This window comes from Fundulus heteroclitus, chromosome 16 (assembly GCF_011125445.2).
Source record: "Fundulus heteroclitus isolate FHET01 chromosome 16, MU-UCD_Fhet_4.1, whole genome shotgun sequence".
In the NCBI taxonomy this organism is placed as follows: domain Eukaryota; kingdom Metazoa; phylum Chordata; class Actinopteri; order Cyprinodontiformes; family Fundulidae; genus Fundulus; species Fundulus heteroclitus.
Genome location: NC_046376.1, coordinates 2,386,951 through 2,401,544, shown reverse-complemented (window position 1 = coordinate 2,401,544; position 14,594 = coordinate 2,386,951). Strand labels below are relative to the sequence as shown.

Here is a 14,594-nt window from a genome sequence, read left to right as displayed (position 1 = left end):
TGTTTTTTTTTTCATATTATTCAGTATTTACACGTTAAGAGCTGCTCGTGTTTTTAACTGGTCGGTTTTAAGGAAGTTAAGCAGTTAAACAGGAAATGAGCCACAGGTCAGCATCTTCAGTGAGAATTTATATAATTACATAAATTGTCCTTAAAACAGATTAAAATGCAGACATAAGAAGATTTTGTTGCTGAACACGTTGTGCGCCTCTCGTTTAGCATCGGACATTTTCACACAGTATTTTCATATGAACACAGACGAGTAACAAATGCCAACACTTCAAGTATAGCTGGATGTATTTACAGGCTTTAGGCTGAGGAGCTGCAGCTCGGCTCCACAGCGCCGCGCCGTCAGGAAGAGCTGGACGTTTGGGTCCGGTCAGTCTGGACCTGCAGAGCTCAGAAACAGCCAGAGGGACAGGCCTGATGGCAGATCTGGGCGTTTGGCTCCAGCAATAGATCCGTTTACACAGACGGCGTGTTTGAGTCTGCAGCAGAGGTCCTGCCAACAAACAAGACGGTTCTGGAAAGGTCCGGGTTGAGCTGCCACGCCGTTCTCAGGGTCTTTGCATCCGGCGGCTCTCCTCTGGGGGGGGGGGGGTTGTTCTGGAGAACCAGCCGGGACGGCGCTGATCCCAACAGGAAGTGGGAATGTAAGAGAGTTCAGATCTCACAGTTGTTTTTCCCCTGAGGAGCAGCGGTGTAAGCGGGCTCTTATTTTGGCGGGGCGTGAGGTCATCAGGGGTCGATGCGGAAGGACAGCAGCTTCTCAGAGTGCATGTTGTTGAGCGTGCGCAGGTCGGGCAGCCGCAGCAGCAGCTTGGTGAAGCGCGGCGAGTCCATGAAGGCGAGGCCGCCGTCGGGCGACTTGTTGACCAAACAGCGAAGCGCCCGGATCAGGTTCTCCTGAAGGTGCTCCACGGATGACAGGTTCTCGATCCCGGAGCGATCTGTGAGGGGACGACAGAGACAGGTTGGAGTTTAAACACCTCAGGTCTGAATATTTTACATGTTTCAGTCCCAGGAGACTCAAACTGTCGCCTTCATGGCCTCAAGGTCAAATGACAGGAATTCAGTTTAAACAAAATCAGAAGATGTTTGGAGGCGTTTCACACACAACACGGTTCTGTCAGGCATGGAGGGGGCAGCATCATACTGTGGGCCGGTTCACTGCAGCTGATACCGGCGCATTATACGGCGTAGGGCTGGACGATAATTAGGGCTGAACAATTAATCGCATTTTCAATATAATCGTGATTTAAAAAGCGCAATTTCCAAATCGCAGAGTCAGCAATTTTTGGCTATGTAACAATTAGTGAATTAGACACGTCCATTAGGTGTTGGTAAAATGTTTAAAGTGGGTTTGCCTCCACATGGAAGGCAAGACAGTTGCAGCAGTGAGATAATCTAATTTTATTACTTGTTTTAGAGTTTATATAATCATACATAGCATTAAGTACAGGTCAAACAGTTTAATACATAGACTTGCTTGTTGGTTGCACTTTATGTTCAACAAGGATTGATGTCCAAATCAACTAAAAGCTGTTCTCTTGAATAATATTCTGATTAATAGAAATATTAAAAGTTCATATATAAAATAGTCCTTGTTTACAAACATCTTTATTTAGAGGCCATTTTTGTTGCTTGTGGTTAATGCAGAGAAAAGTCAAAATTGCAATTTTGATTGAAATATATTGTCGGCAGAACGCAATCATTTCTGCTCTGAGTTTAGATGCTGTGGGTCTTTTAGCAACTAATCCACATGGTGAGGAAACAGATTGATTTGTTGTTTGTATATGTTTTGAAACACAGGATAAATTAAACTGGGGAAAAAAAAAACGCATTAAATCACAATATTAAGAAAGAAAATCGCAATTAGATTATTTTACAAAATCGTTCAGCCCTAATGATAATTCAGTAGCAATAAATATCGATCTATAGATGTATCCTGATGAAGAGGTTCAATAAAAAGTTTAAAAGAATAACAGTTTTCATTCTTTATGCATTCCACCCATGTAGGTTAATATTACCTCATTACATCCTCCCAACCAATCACAACACAGACACAGGAACCAAGCTCCGCCCCCTTCAGTGAGTCTAGCAGGGGTCTGCAACCTGCGGCTCTTTGGACCTTTTACTGTGGCTCTTAATAACTCTGGCTATAAATTATATTTTTATTATGGTATTTAAATGTGATACTGATAATAAATGCAGGTTTTAGCAGTTTTGTCTTGGAGTAATTGCTTTTAATTTTCACAACAGAATGATGCTAAAAGTGCCAGTAATATTTAATTTTTAATTAATATTCTTTCATTATGTTGGAAACAGAATTTTATTTTACATCATTATCCACAAATATCAACATCCTGTCCATCCTCTTTTTTTTATTTTAACCCCAAAATAGACACTAAAGGACGTTTCTTTAACGATGACAACATATTTCCTACAGTAGATCTTTATCAAAAATTATAACTTGTGTTTTTTGAAAAGGCCAGGCAACATTTGCGGCTCTGAACGAGTTTAATTCAAGTGGACTGAAGATAAAATGGCTCTTTAGGCTGTAAAGGTTGCAGACCCCTGGTCTAGAGAGTTCAGAGAACACCCTTTTTTTTATTTTTTAAAAACTTGTAGTTTAGGTAAAAAGTTGGTTGAATAAAAAGTTAAGTTTGAATTCAATGTTTGTGAGTTCTGTATCTACAAATAGGTTGCTAAGCAACAGGATAAAACGGGCAGGGCTGCACTTAGAATAAATGTTTTGAATTTGTTCATAATTATCGATATCAATAAGTATGATTCTAGTTTATCGATATGTTTTCTATATCGTCCGGCCGTACTGCGGGGCGTACAGAGGAAAATTCTCTGGCTTCTCATCAAACCAACATCGACATCAGGTGTGTCGGCGCTCACCTGCAGACACCAGAACCACGGCGGTGAACAGGCCCAGCTCCTCGGTGTTCAGCGCCAGGGACGCCAGTTTCTGGCTGAAGTCAAACATGGCCGCCAGCAGCTCGTTCATCCCCATCGCGTGAAGCTCCTCCAAGGTGTAGGTGGCGCCGGAGACGAACGTCACCGTCTGCTCCGCCATGTTGAAGAGCGACGAGAAGCGCACCATGAGCACCTGGAGCGAGAGTGGAAGCCCGGTCAGTAAACGCTGCCATTAAGAACAGAGTTATAGTGCTAGATACCTTTCTATAGAACATTTCTTATTTCTACACAATATTACTGCAAAATACAACAGAAGAGCCCAATTTATAACACTTCATCACCTCATCTTCCAGTTAGTGGTTAAATATGTATAGTTAAGGGGTGACCTGCATCACTTTTGTTTTAGATAACTTAAAACGTTTGAATAATGTCAATAGGGCCTCGTCTGGGCTGCGGGTTTGACCTCTGACCTGTGAAGGTGTGATGAGAAGCGAGGGAGCAATTCTTAAGCTTCATTACAACCATTAGCCTCTGGAAAAATCCCACGTAATCAGCATTAACAAAGACCAGTTCGGTCCCAGAAGTCATTCACATTTCATAATTATTAGTTTTTATCAACATGGATCAATTTACTAAAGGACAGGCGGAAAGTTTTTACTAAAAGGATTAACGGCATATTAATACACAGACATCATATACGTAGACGCGTCATAGGGCGCAGGTTTGGAAATCAGCGTCACCGCCATATTGTATGTGGCAGAAAAAAAGTTGAGTTCTGTTATTGTGAACGTGGATCAGAGAAGATGCCTCATTCCTGTGCTGCATGGAAATGTATTCTGGCTGATTTCACTACTTGTATCTATATATATATATATCTATATATATCTATATATCTATATATCTATCTATATATATATATATATATATATATATATATATATATATATATATATATATATATATATATATATATATATATATATATATATATATATATATATATATATATATATATATATGTGTGTTATGAATATAAGGATCAATTTGTTAAATCTAAACATTGTGGTCTTCATTATTTCATAAAACCGTGTCACATGTGAACCTTTAGGAACAGACTTTTTGGGGGAGTATTAAAGAGGTAAAATTAATAATATGATAAATAAAAGTCCTAGGTCAAAAAAGTAAAAAAAAATAAAACACAAAAGTGATAATGTTATGAGAAAAACGTCATATTATGAGAATTAAGGGGTACCATTTCCAGAATAATCACAGTTTGCAGAATTATTTCACTCCTGGAGTAATAGGGCCAGGTTAGATTATTTTAAATATTTTTATTCTTTAGGAGAATAAATGCAGGAGAATGAAGCTAAAGGGATACGAAAATAAACTTGTAATATTACAAAAACAAAAATACTACGAATACAAAGTATATTCAGAGATTAAAGTCCCTCTGATACTGTTTAAGTGACTGAGTAACTGCAGATTTGCCACATTCAAGATGGCGGACGCTCTGACGCATCGCAGCATAGGCAGAACCCGCCCAATGACGCGTCTACTTTTATATTATGTCTATGTATTAATATAACACGACCAGGGTGTGCCTCCTGGTATGTTTAGCAAGGCCAGTTCAGGTTCTGTAGAAATTAGCTTAACTTCATCTTCTACTTCGAATTTCTACACAAACAACCAAATGTCTTAAGATGTAATGTTTGTTCAGGCTAATTTTTTAGCATTAAGCTAAGTTGGCTCTGCTAGTTTAACGCATTAAGCAGCATTTTAGGTTCACTTTTTCGGTTAACCTGAGGAGCAGAAGGTAAAGCAAGAAAACAAGAAGTAGAAAAACATTATCCAGGATTTACCATCCATGGCTCCATGGGAGAGAAATTAAGGCCAGAAATCAGGCGGTGTGAGTCACATGCTAACAGAATTTAAACGGATGACATGAGGACGCGGCCGTACCTCGAAGGTTCCCGCTTTCAGCAGGGTGACCTGGTCGTTCTGGGACAGAGCGCTGAATCCTGGGATGTGTTTGGCAAACTCCACCACCTCTTTGACCGCGGGGGTGAACGACAGCGAGAAGTCCTCCCAGATCTCCTGCGGCGTTTTTAGCGGGTCTGCGTGAGGCTGCATGTTCATGGGACAGGCCTGCACCGGGGACACAAACACGGGGTTAACGTTAAGCCGGGGCAGCCGGTACCGGTACCGCCCATCAGCAGCCTGGACCTCACCAGAACGATCCCAGAGCGGTTCTGATACGGACAGGTCGGCCTGCCAGTCACATGGTTCTCTCCTCCGTTCATGTTGCTAGGATGCAGGCTCCACCCACTGTTGCTATGGCGATTATCGGTGGCGTTGTGATCCTGCAGCAGGTAGCCGTCCGTGCCGGAGTCGTGATTATTGTTGCTGTTTGTGCTACTAAAGCCGTTAAGGCAGCGGTTAGACCAAAGCTCCGCCTCCCCGCGGCGGTGGGCGTGGCTAATCTGCTGCTGCGGGGGAACATGGCCGCCGGTCAGCTTGTCGTGTGCGTACAGGAAGGTTTCACGGTGAGCGCGGGAGATGGCGGTGATGGTGGAGTCAGTCCCAGGGCTGGGGGGTGGTGATGAGGAGGAGGAGCTCCGGCAAGAGGCGGGAGGAGGAAGAGGAGGGGGAGATGGAGGGGAGGAAGAGGCTGGTGCCGCAGGAGGCGAGGGAGGAGACGGAGTGACTGGGAGGGCCGAGGGCTGCGGAGGGAGGGCCACGCCTGGAGAGGACGAGGAGGAAGAGGAGGACGAGGAGGAAGAGGACAGAGTGGCGAGCTGGAAGTCGTTCTGCAGCTGGTTGTTGACCATGTTGTTCATGGCGCTCTGCATCTCCGCCAGCATCCTCTGCTTCTCCCGCTTCGGGATGCGACCGAAACGAACAGCTGTGCACAGGAGAGACAGAAGGAGGATGGATCAGGCAGGAAGAGGAGATAACCTGGATGTACAGAACCTGAACAGCGCCCCCCGGTGGCCTGGAGGTCAGCTACTGTAAACCGCACTAATGATGGCGCAGGAGTAGAGAGCAATGAGCTAAATAATACCGGAGTGCTGATTTTGCCGTAAAACTGAAGTCACAGGCCGCCATCTTGCTACTCCCTACTCTCACAGAATCTCATAGGATTTGGTTGCAACAACAAGCAGTTTTCTGGCTGAGTGAAAACGTTTCACAGGTAATTCTACAGTCAGTGGATGTACTAACACTATCAACTACTAGGAAATTAGGTGCTGAAATATGTTACATGTTATTCATATTAAAAATAAAATAAAAATAATTTTGACATTTTAAAAGTTTTAAGTCCCCCCTGAACATGAGAAAATCCTCGTTATTCGATGCTGTAGCGCACATATTCCCTAGTTACTGGAGGAAAATAGGGAGTACCAATATGGCGGCTGGTGGCTTCAAAGCGACTCGTTCTAACAGCGGCTATTAGCACTCCAGTGTATTATATAGCTCAGTGGTAGAGAGCACCACCCAGGAAGTCCTCAGCTAACCCGGGTTTGACTCCGCCCTGAACCCCCCCCCTCTCCTGTCAGCCTACTTAAAAAAAACACAGAAAACCCAGAAAAATAAAAATAATATATATATATATATATATATATATATATATATATATATATATATATATATATATATATATATATATAAAAAAACACCAAAAAAACTGTATAATAAAAACTCAGACAGCATCAATAATGTTAGTCCAGGTCCTGTTGGTCCATATCTGACTGATGTACAGGAAGGTCACTCAGACACCGAGAGGAGTCTGGTTCCCCAATCTGGACCCCGTTTAGTACTGAGAAAAAGTAAAAGTTTTATTGAAACTAAATCTCCAGAGCGTCCTCCATCCTAACTCTGCCTCAGCGTGAGAAAAACTTCCTGCTGGTTCTGATCGTGTATCTGGACTGAGCTACAACACGGGCAGCCGTCACGTGGTTCTGATCAATCAGAACTCCACGTTTCAGACACTTTGATTTATTTCCACGTCCTTCAGACATAAAACTATCCCCCCCTGGCTGCTACTGTTTCCTCCACCTTCAGTTTGTACAGGAGATCATTTCAGAGAAACCGTCTCAGGCGCCGCGGCCACATCAACGTCTGACATTCTCAGTTCCTGAAGGCTAATCATGAGGGAAAGCAGCTCCTCGCTCACCGTCTCGGCTCATGCCCACAGAGAGGCACTTCTTGAAGCGGCACTGCTGGCAGCGGTTCCTGTTGGTCCTCACGATGCTGCAGCTCTCGCTCTTCACACACTTCTTGTACTGGATGTTCTGCTGGATGCTGCGGCGGAAGAAACCCTGCAGGGGGCGGCAGCGAGAGTCGGCTCAGAGTCAGAAGACCACGTCTACCAGCGTCCCCGACGGCGGGGCCACTCACCTTGCATCCTTCGCAGGCGTGCACGCCGTAGTGGAACCCGGACGCCACGTCGCCGCAGACCTTGCAGAGCAGCACCAGGCCGCTGAGCCCTGAAACGCCACACGGCCCAGAGGAACGCTCAGAACACGCGTCACAGGAGGGAAACCTTTACGTCTGCACACTTACGGCTCAGGCTGGCCACCGATTTGCTGGGCAACGCTCGCTGAGAGTTGCTGGTTCCATCGCTGCCGTCGTCCCGGCCGCGAGGAGAGCCTCCAGCAGACGAGGAGGTGGAGGAGGAGCCGTCGTCTCCGGCGGAGCCAGAACTGGAGCTGCTGCTGAGGAACGACGGTAGCGAGGAGGAGGAGGAGGAGGAGGAGGCGAAGCAGGGGTTGGAGTTCTCGCTGTACATGGAGTCCGGACTGGCTCTGGATGGAGAACCTCCACAGGAACCCACGTAGGAGATCACGCCTCCTGCAGGAGGAGAGAGGAGCTCATTAAAGGTGTCTGTGCAGCAACTTCCTAAAGGATTCACACCTCAGGATGACATTTTGCTGGACAATAAGTTTTCCTAACAACTGGCGCCATAAACCATTTTATTGTCGTTACAGAGGAAATGACCCAGAACCTTTGTTATGCATACACAAATGATCGAGCTCATTTTAATTAATCATGTAATTCACAGGTGTCAAACTCAAGGCCCGCGGGCCAAATCTGGCCCTTCAAGGTAAATTATCCGGCCCCCGAGAGCCAAAAAAAGGCATATATCTTTTTATAGTGTATAAAGTGGCTAAAATTGTGCCTCCTGTAAGTGTAACTCACCCAATATCAACTTTTTTTGCAGGTAAACTGTATAAAATGGGCCTAAGAGTGCTACTTTTATGTTACTGTGCATTTTTTCTTCTACTGTGTGAACTGGAATGAAATTATGAAATGAAAAGTATCGTCTCTACACATGCAAGCGGCCCTTTTAATGACTTCATGATGCCAAAGTGGCCCCATATAGAAATTAGTTTGACACCTCTGATGTAATTCATACCTATAGTGTTAATATTTTATGTCTTATCATGACAGCCCTAACTGGGATGCATATCTGTCTTATTCTGAGTAAAACCCAGCGCTACCGCCTGCCTGCAGAGTCCTTTCAGCTGCTCCCTTATCCCGACAGGGCCGGTCCTAGACGGGGGCCAACGGGGGCCTGTGCCCCCGTACTAAAGAGATATTATTATATTTGTTACGATGAAATATGCTGACGAAAATAGCGTAACTTATTGGTCACTTGGACCAATTGTATTTTTTACCTTTACAGTTTTATTCTAACAATAATTTATAAAAGAAGCTGTTTCACGTTTAGCTCCAGCCGTATAAAGTCAGGATCAGAGGTCAGCAACCCAAAATTGGCCCTTTGGCTCGCTTAATACAATAAACAATGAAATATTAAGCTCTTAAACCCCCCCCCCCTCCCTCCAATCTTTTGTTCTGTGCCCCATGAATAAAACCAGTGGGGGGGGGAAACCCTAATATGGTCACTCTGAGCTCCACGTGACTAAATGGAATCAAAACAAACGCAGATTTGAGCTCGTTTAGCTCTGGAAGAGATAAAATGATCACTACTGAGAGGAAGACATGAAGCAGTCAGATGTGGAGGTTTCTCAGAGGTCCAGAGAGAAAGGGCTGCTGACCTCTGACCTCTGCACGAGGAGGCGGAGCCGTCTGTCACCGAGGGGCGGGGCTACTGTGGCGCCTCCAGAAATGCTTCATGGGGGTTTCAGGATTTTATTCTACTGCTGTAGTAAAGCTGCCAGTAGAAAACTTTCTTAAAGACTAAAGTAAACACCTACTAATGTCTTTTGGTTTATTGTTTGATTTTTAATGTTCCTAATGATCTAATGGCGCGTAGACCAATAACAGAACATTTAACATTTAGAGAGTTGAACAACAATTCCTTGTTATTGTGTAATTATATTAGGAATAAGGAACATTTATTCCTAGAAGAGCGTCTGGCTGTGCATGATGGGAGGAAATGCTAAACTGAAGCTTTTTTACACTTTTTTACACTGAGCAGCGGCACATGGAACAGGGAGCTGTGGCCACACAGACAGACTTTCTAGGAGCGGAGGGGGGAGCTGACAGCAGAATAACAGCAGAATAACGGTTCAGTTTATCCCACTTTCAGCCTTCAACGCTGGACGGATCCACAGAGAGCTGCAGGGTGAGCGGAACATTTCCCGCTCCTCCTGTGAGGAAACCAGCTGGAGAGGAGCAGGAAGGGAGGCGTCGCTGCCGCCCAGAGCCGCGTGTTCACGTGTCGGAGCTGCATGTGTCTGAACGACGGCTTTTCTCACGTCCTCTCCCCCCGCATGGAGCCGTTCTCACGCTTTCCCTCCACATGCGTGTTGCAGACGCCTGGAGCATGACCGGAGCGTGTCTCAGGGCGTCTGCTTGGCTTCAGAGACGCACGCTGGTCACGTTTTGCTCTGAACACGTTTAGATTCCAGCCCACGCATCAGTAAACTCATTCAGATTTTCTCCCTGCGGTAGTTTTCTGCTCCTTTATGGAGGTTTTTAACCGTGCAGTGAGACTCTGGCCTCTCTGTGCCGTAGTTATGCCTCCTAACAGGAGCTTTTTTACCTCTGTGGGTGGTAATCTACCAGCATCCACAGCAGTTACCCCCTAACTGCAGCTCAGCCCCCCCCCCCCATTGACCATTCGGGTCACCGACACAAAGACCTGCTGCCTGCTGGGAGGCCGTCTAAAGCGGAACAATCAGAGGAAATGTTTGAGATGAAGCAGAAAGCAGCGTGGATGCTTTGTAAAGATGCTCAGCAGATCCACTGAGGTGAGACATGAGTTGGGGGGGGGGGCACAACTCCTCTTCCTCCTCCTCCTCCTCCTCCTCCTCGTGCTCCCTCCGCGTCACGCCTCCAGGCCACGTGCCTCCTCCACACACACGGCCTCACAACGAGACTGGCTGAGGCAGGACCCTCCCACGGTCACGCCTCCCGTCCCCACGCTCCCTCCTCTAAGACGCCCACACACAGCCGTCCATGTGACAGGAAGTCCCGCCTCCCCTCGCCTCAGCCGGGCGGGGCGGCTGCTACGTGCCCGGCGCCCATCCAAGGAAGTCACAAGCACACGAAGCGCTGCTCCTCAGGACTTTCCCTCCAAGCACGATGCCAAGACCTTAAATTCTGATTCTTTCCTCCATAGCCTGCCATCTCCATGGAAACGTCCCTCTGCCGTCTCCATGGAGACGTCTGACCCGGACACCGTGGATGGTCTCCAGGTTATAAACAGACGTGTAAACGAGGCCCAAATGTCATTAAAATGTTACCTTCTGCTGTCTCTCCACGCACGTTTTGTCTGTTTTATTTGTTACGGTTTATTTCTAAAAAAAAAAGACATTTAGTGTCTTTGTGGACGTGATGTTCTTTCTCTGAGATCACGCTGCGTCTGCAGACTAAAACACGCACAGATGAATCACCTGAGCGTGTTTCACGCCGCGCTGCGTCACGTACGAGGCGTGACACACCTGGGTGTGACATCACAGCTCGTTTACTCGGTTCAGGTAACACGTGTGACTTCTGATCAGGCTGCTTATCAGCTCACAACAGGTCAGGGGTCACTGAATGAAAAGAACCACAACTCCCACAATGCTTCACCAGCAATCAGCCAATCAGAGCGGAACAGGGCGTCGTTATTTCCTGAAGAAAGCTGAAGAACCCGTGTTTGGATCAGTTTAAGATACAGACAGTAACCGTGGATTAACCAAGCTGCAGCAGAGACTTATGGGTAATGTAGTCAGTGAAATTTGAATTTAAACAATCTGTCAGAGCCCCGTGTCTGTTTGGACTCAGTCCCAGTGTTATTCACCTTATCTCTAAAGACAACATAAACAAATTAGGACTCAGCAGAACCAAAACCAAGATGGCCGAAACGGGACGAGCAAAAACAAGAAGACACCAAATAAATTAAAGGAGACAGGATGTGAGACGCGGCCTGAATGAGGCACTTAATGAAGGAGAAACGTGACGGGGAAGAACAAATGAGAGAAATCAAATGAAACGAGACAAACTTTTTTAAAAGTCACGTTAAAGAGACACAAACTGAAACTATCTCCAGCAGTGAGTCATCTGAGCTACACAACCTCAATCACTGATCAGATAACGGCTCAGACGCCATGAAGCTTCTCCACATTTTCACCCTGCCCCGATCCTCCACGCTGGCCTGGAGCGCTGCTCACCTGGACCCGTCTTCACAGGTAACGCCTTAAAGGGGCCGTTCACCTGCTGAGCTCAGAGCAGCGTGACTCATGTGTGTCTGCGTGTGTTTGTGTCAGATAAAGGCGTCAGATCACAGACTCACGCTTCCTGCTGCAGGTGAACCAGAACAGTGACTCTGTTCCCTGGGAGAGCGTCACGTCTGCGGGGGTGGACAGGTGGAGGAGTCTCACCTGGATGAAACCCCTCCACCTGTCCCGCTTCATGACATTTACCTGCACGCTACACCTGACTGAGTTGGGACCGGAACACACGTCCCCGGACCCTCTGCGGAGCGGCGGGAGGAGCCGGAGCAGGGGGGGGGGGGGGGAGGAGGATTGCGTAATGAGCGCCGTCCCCGCGGCAGCCAATCAGAGGCCGCGCAGCGCCGTGAAAACAAAGCGCACATGGCTCGCCGCGCCGCTCCATGTGAACGCACCGAAACACCTGCCGTCATCCGAGCCCACTTCCCGTAAACACGCGCCGATTCACGGTGACGCTCCTCGTGACAGACTGGCCGACATGTGCGCGAGCGGCACCGGGGCCAGCCGGTGGACCCGAACAGACCGGAACGCGGCACCGTTACCGGAGCTCCCCGCAGCAGGACCGGACTCCCCCTGAATTCTGGCCGTTTCTAACGAACCTGTACCACAGCGCGGCACCGGAGACCGGCTCGGTTCCGGTCGGAGCTCCGAACCGACAATCGCGCACGCGACAACAAATCGGCTCGTCAACACGTCACATTAGACCCCGTGCGCGCGCACCGTCCCGGGCTTTTAACTCCGGTTGAGAAGGATCTGGGGAGTTATTTACCTGAGTTGTTGTTTGTGTCCATGGCGGTGGTCGGTAACGAGCTGCGGTACGGTCACGCACACGCGGGCTCCGTCGTCCCGCACAGCTGCCGCCGCCTGAGCATTCCGGGGAGACGTTGGAGAGAAGAAACCCGCAGGAGGAGTCCGGTTCTGCCGCTGCTCTCCGTCCGTCTGCCGCAGCTGCTGCTCTGCTTCAAACTGCGCGCAGACTCGTCATCGTGTTCCGGGACGCCACGGCCGCACGCGGCAGAAAACGGGACCACGTGACCATGGGAGAGCCTCGTGCCCCAGTGACACACTTTTTCGCCCCGCCCCCTTGCACATGGAGCCCAGAAAGAACTGCCTCTGTGCGGACCGAGGGGACTTGTGGGAGATGTAGTCTGTTACGTCAGTGTCCATAATAATAGTAATAATAAAAATAATAATAAGCAGATTTCCACAAATTCAATCGAGTTTTCCTATTTAGTAAAAACAAACATTTTTACAAAATACTGGTTATGTTTATTTCCCTTTGTAAATAAATTTAAACACTTAAATTAAGGCATTTAATTTTATTAAGGCGTTTAATTTTATATACAAAGGGCCCTCCATTAATAATGGAGAGCCCTTTGTATATAAATTTAAACGCCTTAATGGAGAGCAGAGAGAAATCAAAGTCAAACTACTATTAGTGTAAATGAAGGTAATAGACCCGATCCAGATTCTAAATACTACATTTCACTATACTTATGGTTCCAAATTTAAGTCAGTTTATTTATATAGAGCCAATTCACAACGCATGCCATCTCAAGACATTTACAATAAAGTAAATTCATACTAATTATACACACAGACTCAATGTCAGTCACATCCTTCCCGACTTGGCAAACAACGCAGTCAGGTTCAGTTTATCCAGGTTGGTGAGAAAGTTTCCTCTCTAAGGAAACCCAGCAGGTTGCATCAAGTCTCTCCAAGCAGCATTCACTCCTCCTGAAAGAGCGTAGAGCCACAGTGGACAGTCGTCTGCATTGTTGATGGCTTTGCAGCAATCCCTCATACTGAGCATGCATGAAGCGACAGTGGAGAGGAAAACTCCCCTTTAACAGGCAGGAGAACCTCCAGCAGAACCAGAACCAGGCTCAGTGTGAACGCTCATCTGCCTCCACCCACTGGGGCTTAGAGAAGACAGAGCAGAGACACAGAAAGCTCAGAAGCTCACATTGACCCAGGAGTACTTTCTATGTTAGAGAAGACAGAGCAGAGACACAGAAAGCTCAGAAGCTCACATTGACCCAGGAGTACTTTCTATGTTAGAGAGTTATGACAGACTAGCTCCAGGTGGCTGCGACTAGGAGAGAAACTCAGTTAGCAGATAAACTCTGATCCAGTTTTCAGGACTAGAGGATGAAAGAGAGCTCAGACAGTTAATGGTAGTAAAAACTCAGCCATCAGCTACACTGAGAGTTATTTGATTTAACAGGAAGCCAATGAAGGGAAGCTAAAACAGGAGAAATATGATCCCTCTTGTTGATTTTCATCAGAAATCTTGCTGCAGCATTTTGGATCAGCTGAAGACTTTGAACTGCATTTTGTGGACTTCCTGGTAGTAAAGAATTACAATAGTCCAGCCTTGAAGTAACAAATGCATGGACTAGTTTTTCAGCATCACTCCTGGACAAAATATTAATAAATATTATGAACAATTCATGTTTATTCTGATACTCTCTGTTAATTCCCTCTGCTGACGTGTTTATGCCGTCTGGCTGCTTACAGAGAAGCAGGGGTGGGGGTCCACCTGTGGTCTGTGCAGGCATTTTTCAATGTTTAAAGTCCTGACAGTTGTACAACAAATTCACTCTTTTGACACGATTTCTACTTTTAATTGGAGAAGATCCAAAGATTAGTTTTCTGACCAAAATAATTTGGAGACCTAACAAACAGACACCATCCCTAGGATTTAAAGGTTTTCTGTGGTGAGCTCTGTATCCCTGTAATTCAATACCATGAAGAAAGACCTCTTGTGATAAAAAAAATAAACAAAAAAATCAGAACACTAAAATGAATGCAGCATTCAGATAGAAGTAATTTCTGCTCCTCTTCTGACCATCATTGTTACTCAGAAATGCATCAAGATGTTCTTCCCAACTACAGAGTCCCTAGAACACTTTATATTAGCAAGGCATGCACGGATTATTTAGGTCTCACTTTTCTCCATGAACATTTAATCGGATTGTGCTTATTTTAA

The 14,594-nt window shown here is 46.4% G+C and overlaps 1 protein-coding gene across 2 annotated transcripts; it reads right to left on the bottom strand.

The window, feature by feature from the left end:
• Positions 1-65: 65 nt before the first annotated feature.
• nr1d1 (nuclear receptor subfamily 1, group d, member 1) lies at positions 66-12,637 on the bottom strand. 2 transcript variants are annotated; one of them, XM_021312961.2, is made up of 8 exons: positions 12,372-12,637; positions 7,485-7,772; positions 7,320-7,408; positions 7,096-7,240; positions 5,153-5,826; positions 4,884-5,069; positions 2,907-3,117; positions 66-949 (listed from the first exon to the last, which is right to left on the bottom strand). In XM_021312961.2, the coding sequence occupies exons 1-8, from the start codon at positions 12,391-12,393 to the stop codon at positions 738-740; spliced, it is 1,827 nt and encodes a 608-aa protein (XP_021168636.2). In that variant the 5' UTR covers positions 12,394-12,637; the 3' UTR covers positions 66-737. The 2 variants fall into 2 exon arrangements, with proteins under 2 accessions (XP_021168636.2, XP_021168637.2); XM_021312962.2 differs by lacking the exon at positions 12,372-12,637 and adding an exon at positions 11,543-11,662.
• Between the last annotated feature and the right edge of the window lie 1,957 nt (positions 12,638-14,594).

Bases quoted from the DNA above. Each gene is read 5' to 3' on its own strand.
- nr1d1 (XM_021312961.2), bottom strand. From the start codon at position 12,393: ATGGACACAAACAACAACTCAG. The intron at 5,827-7,095 runs GTGAGCGAGGAG...TCCTGTGCACAG, and splicing joins TGTGGGCATGAGCCGAGACG to CTGTTCGTTTCGGTCGCATC. The intron at 950-2,906 runs GTGAGCGCCGAC...GTCCCCTCACAG, and splicing joins CGTGGTTCTGGTGTCTGCAG to ATCGCTCCGGGATCGAGAAC.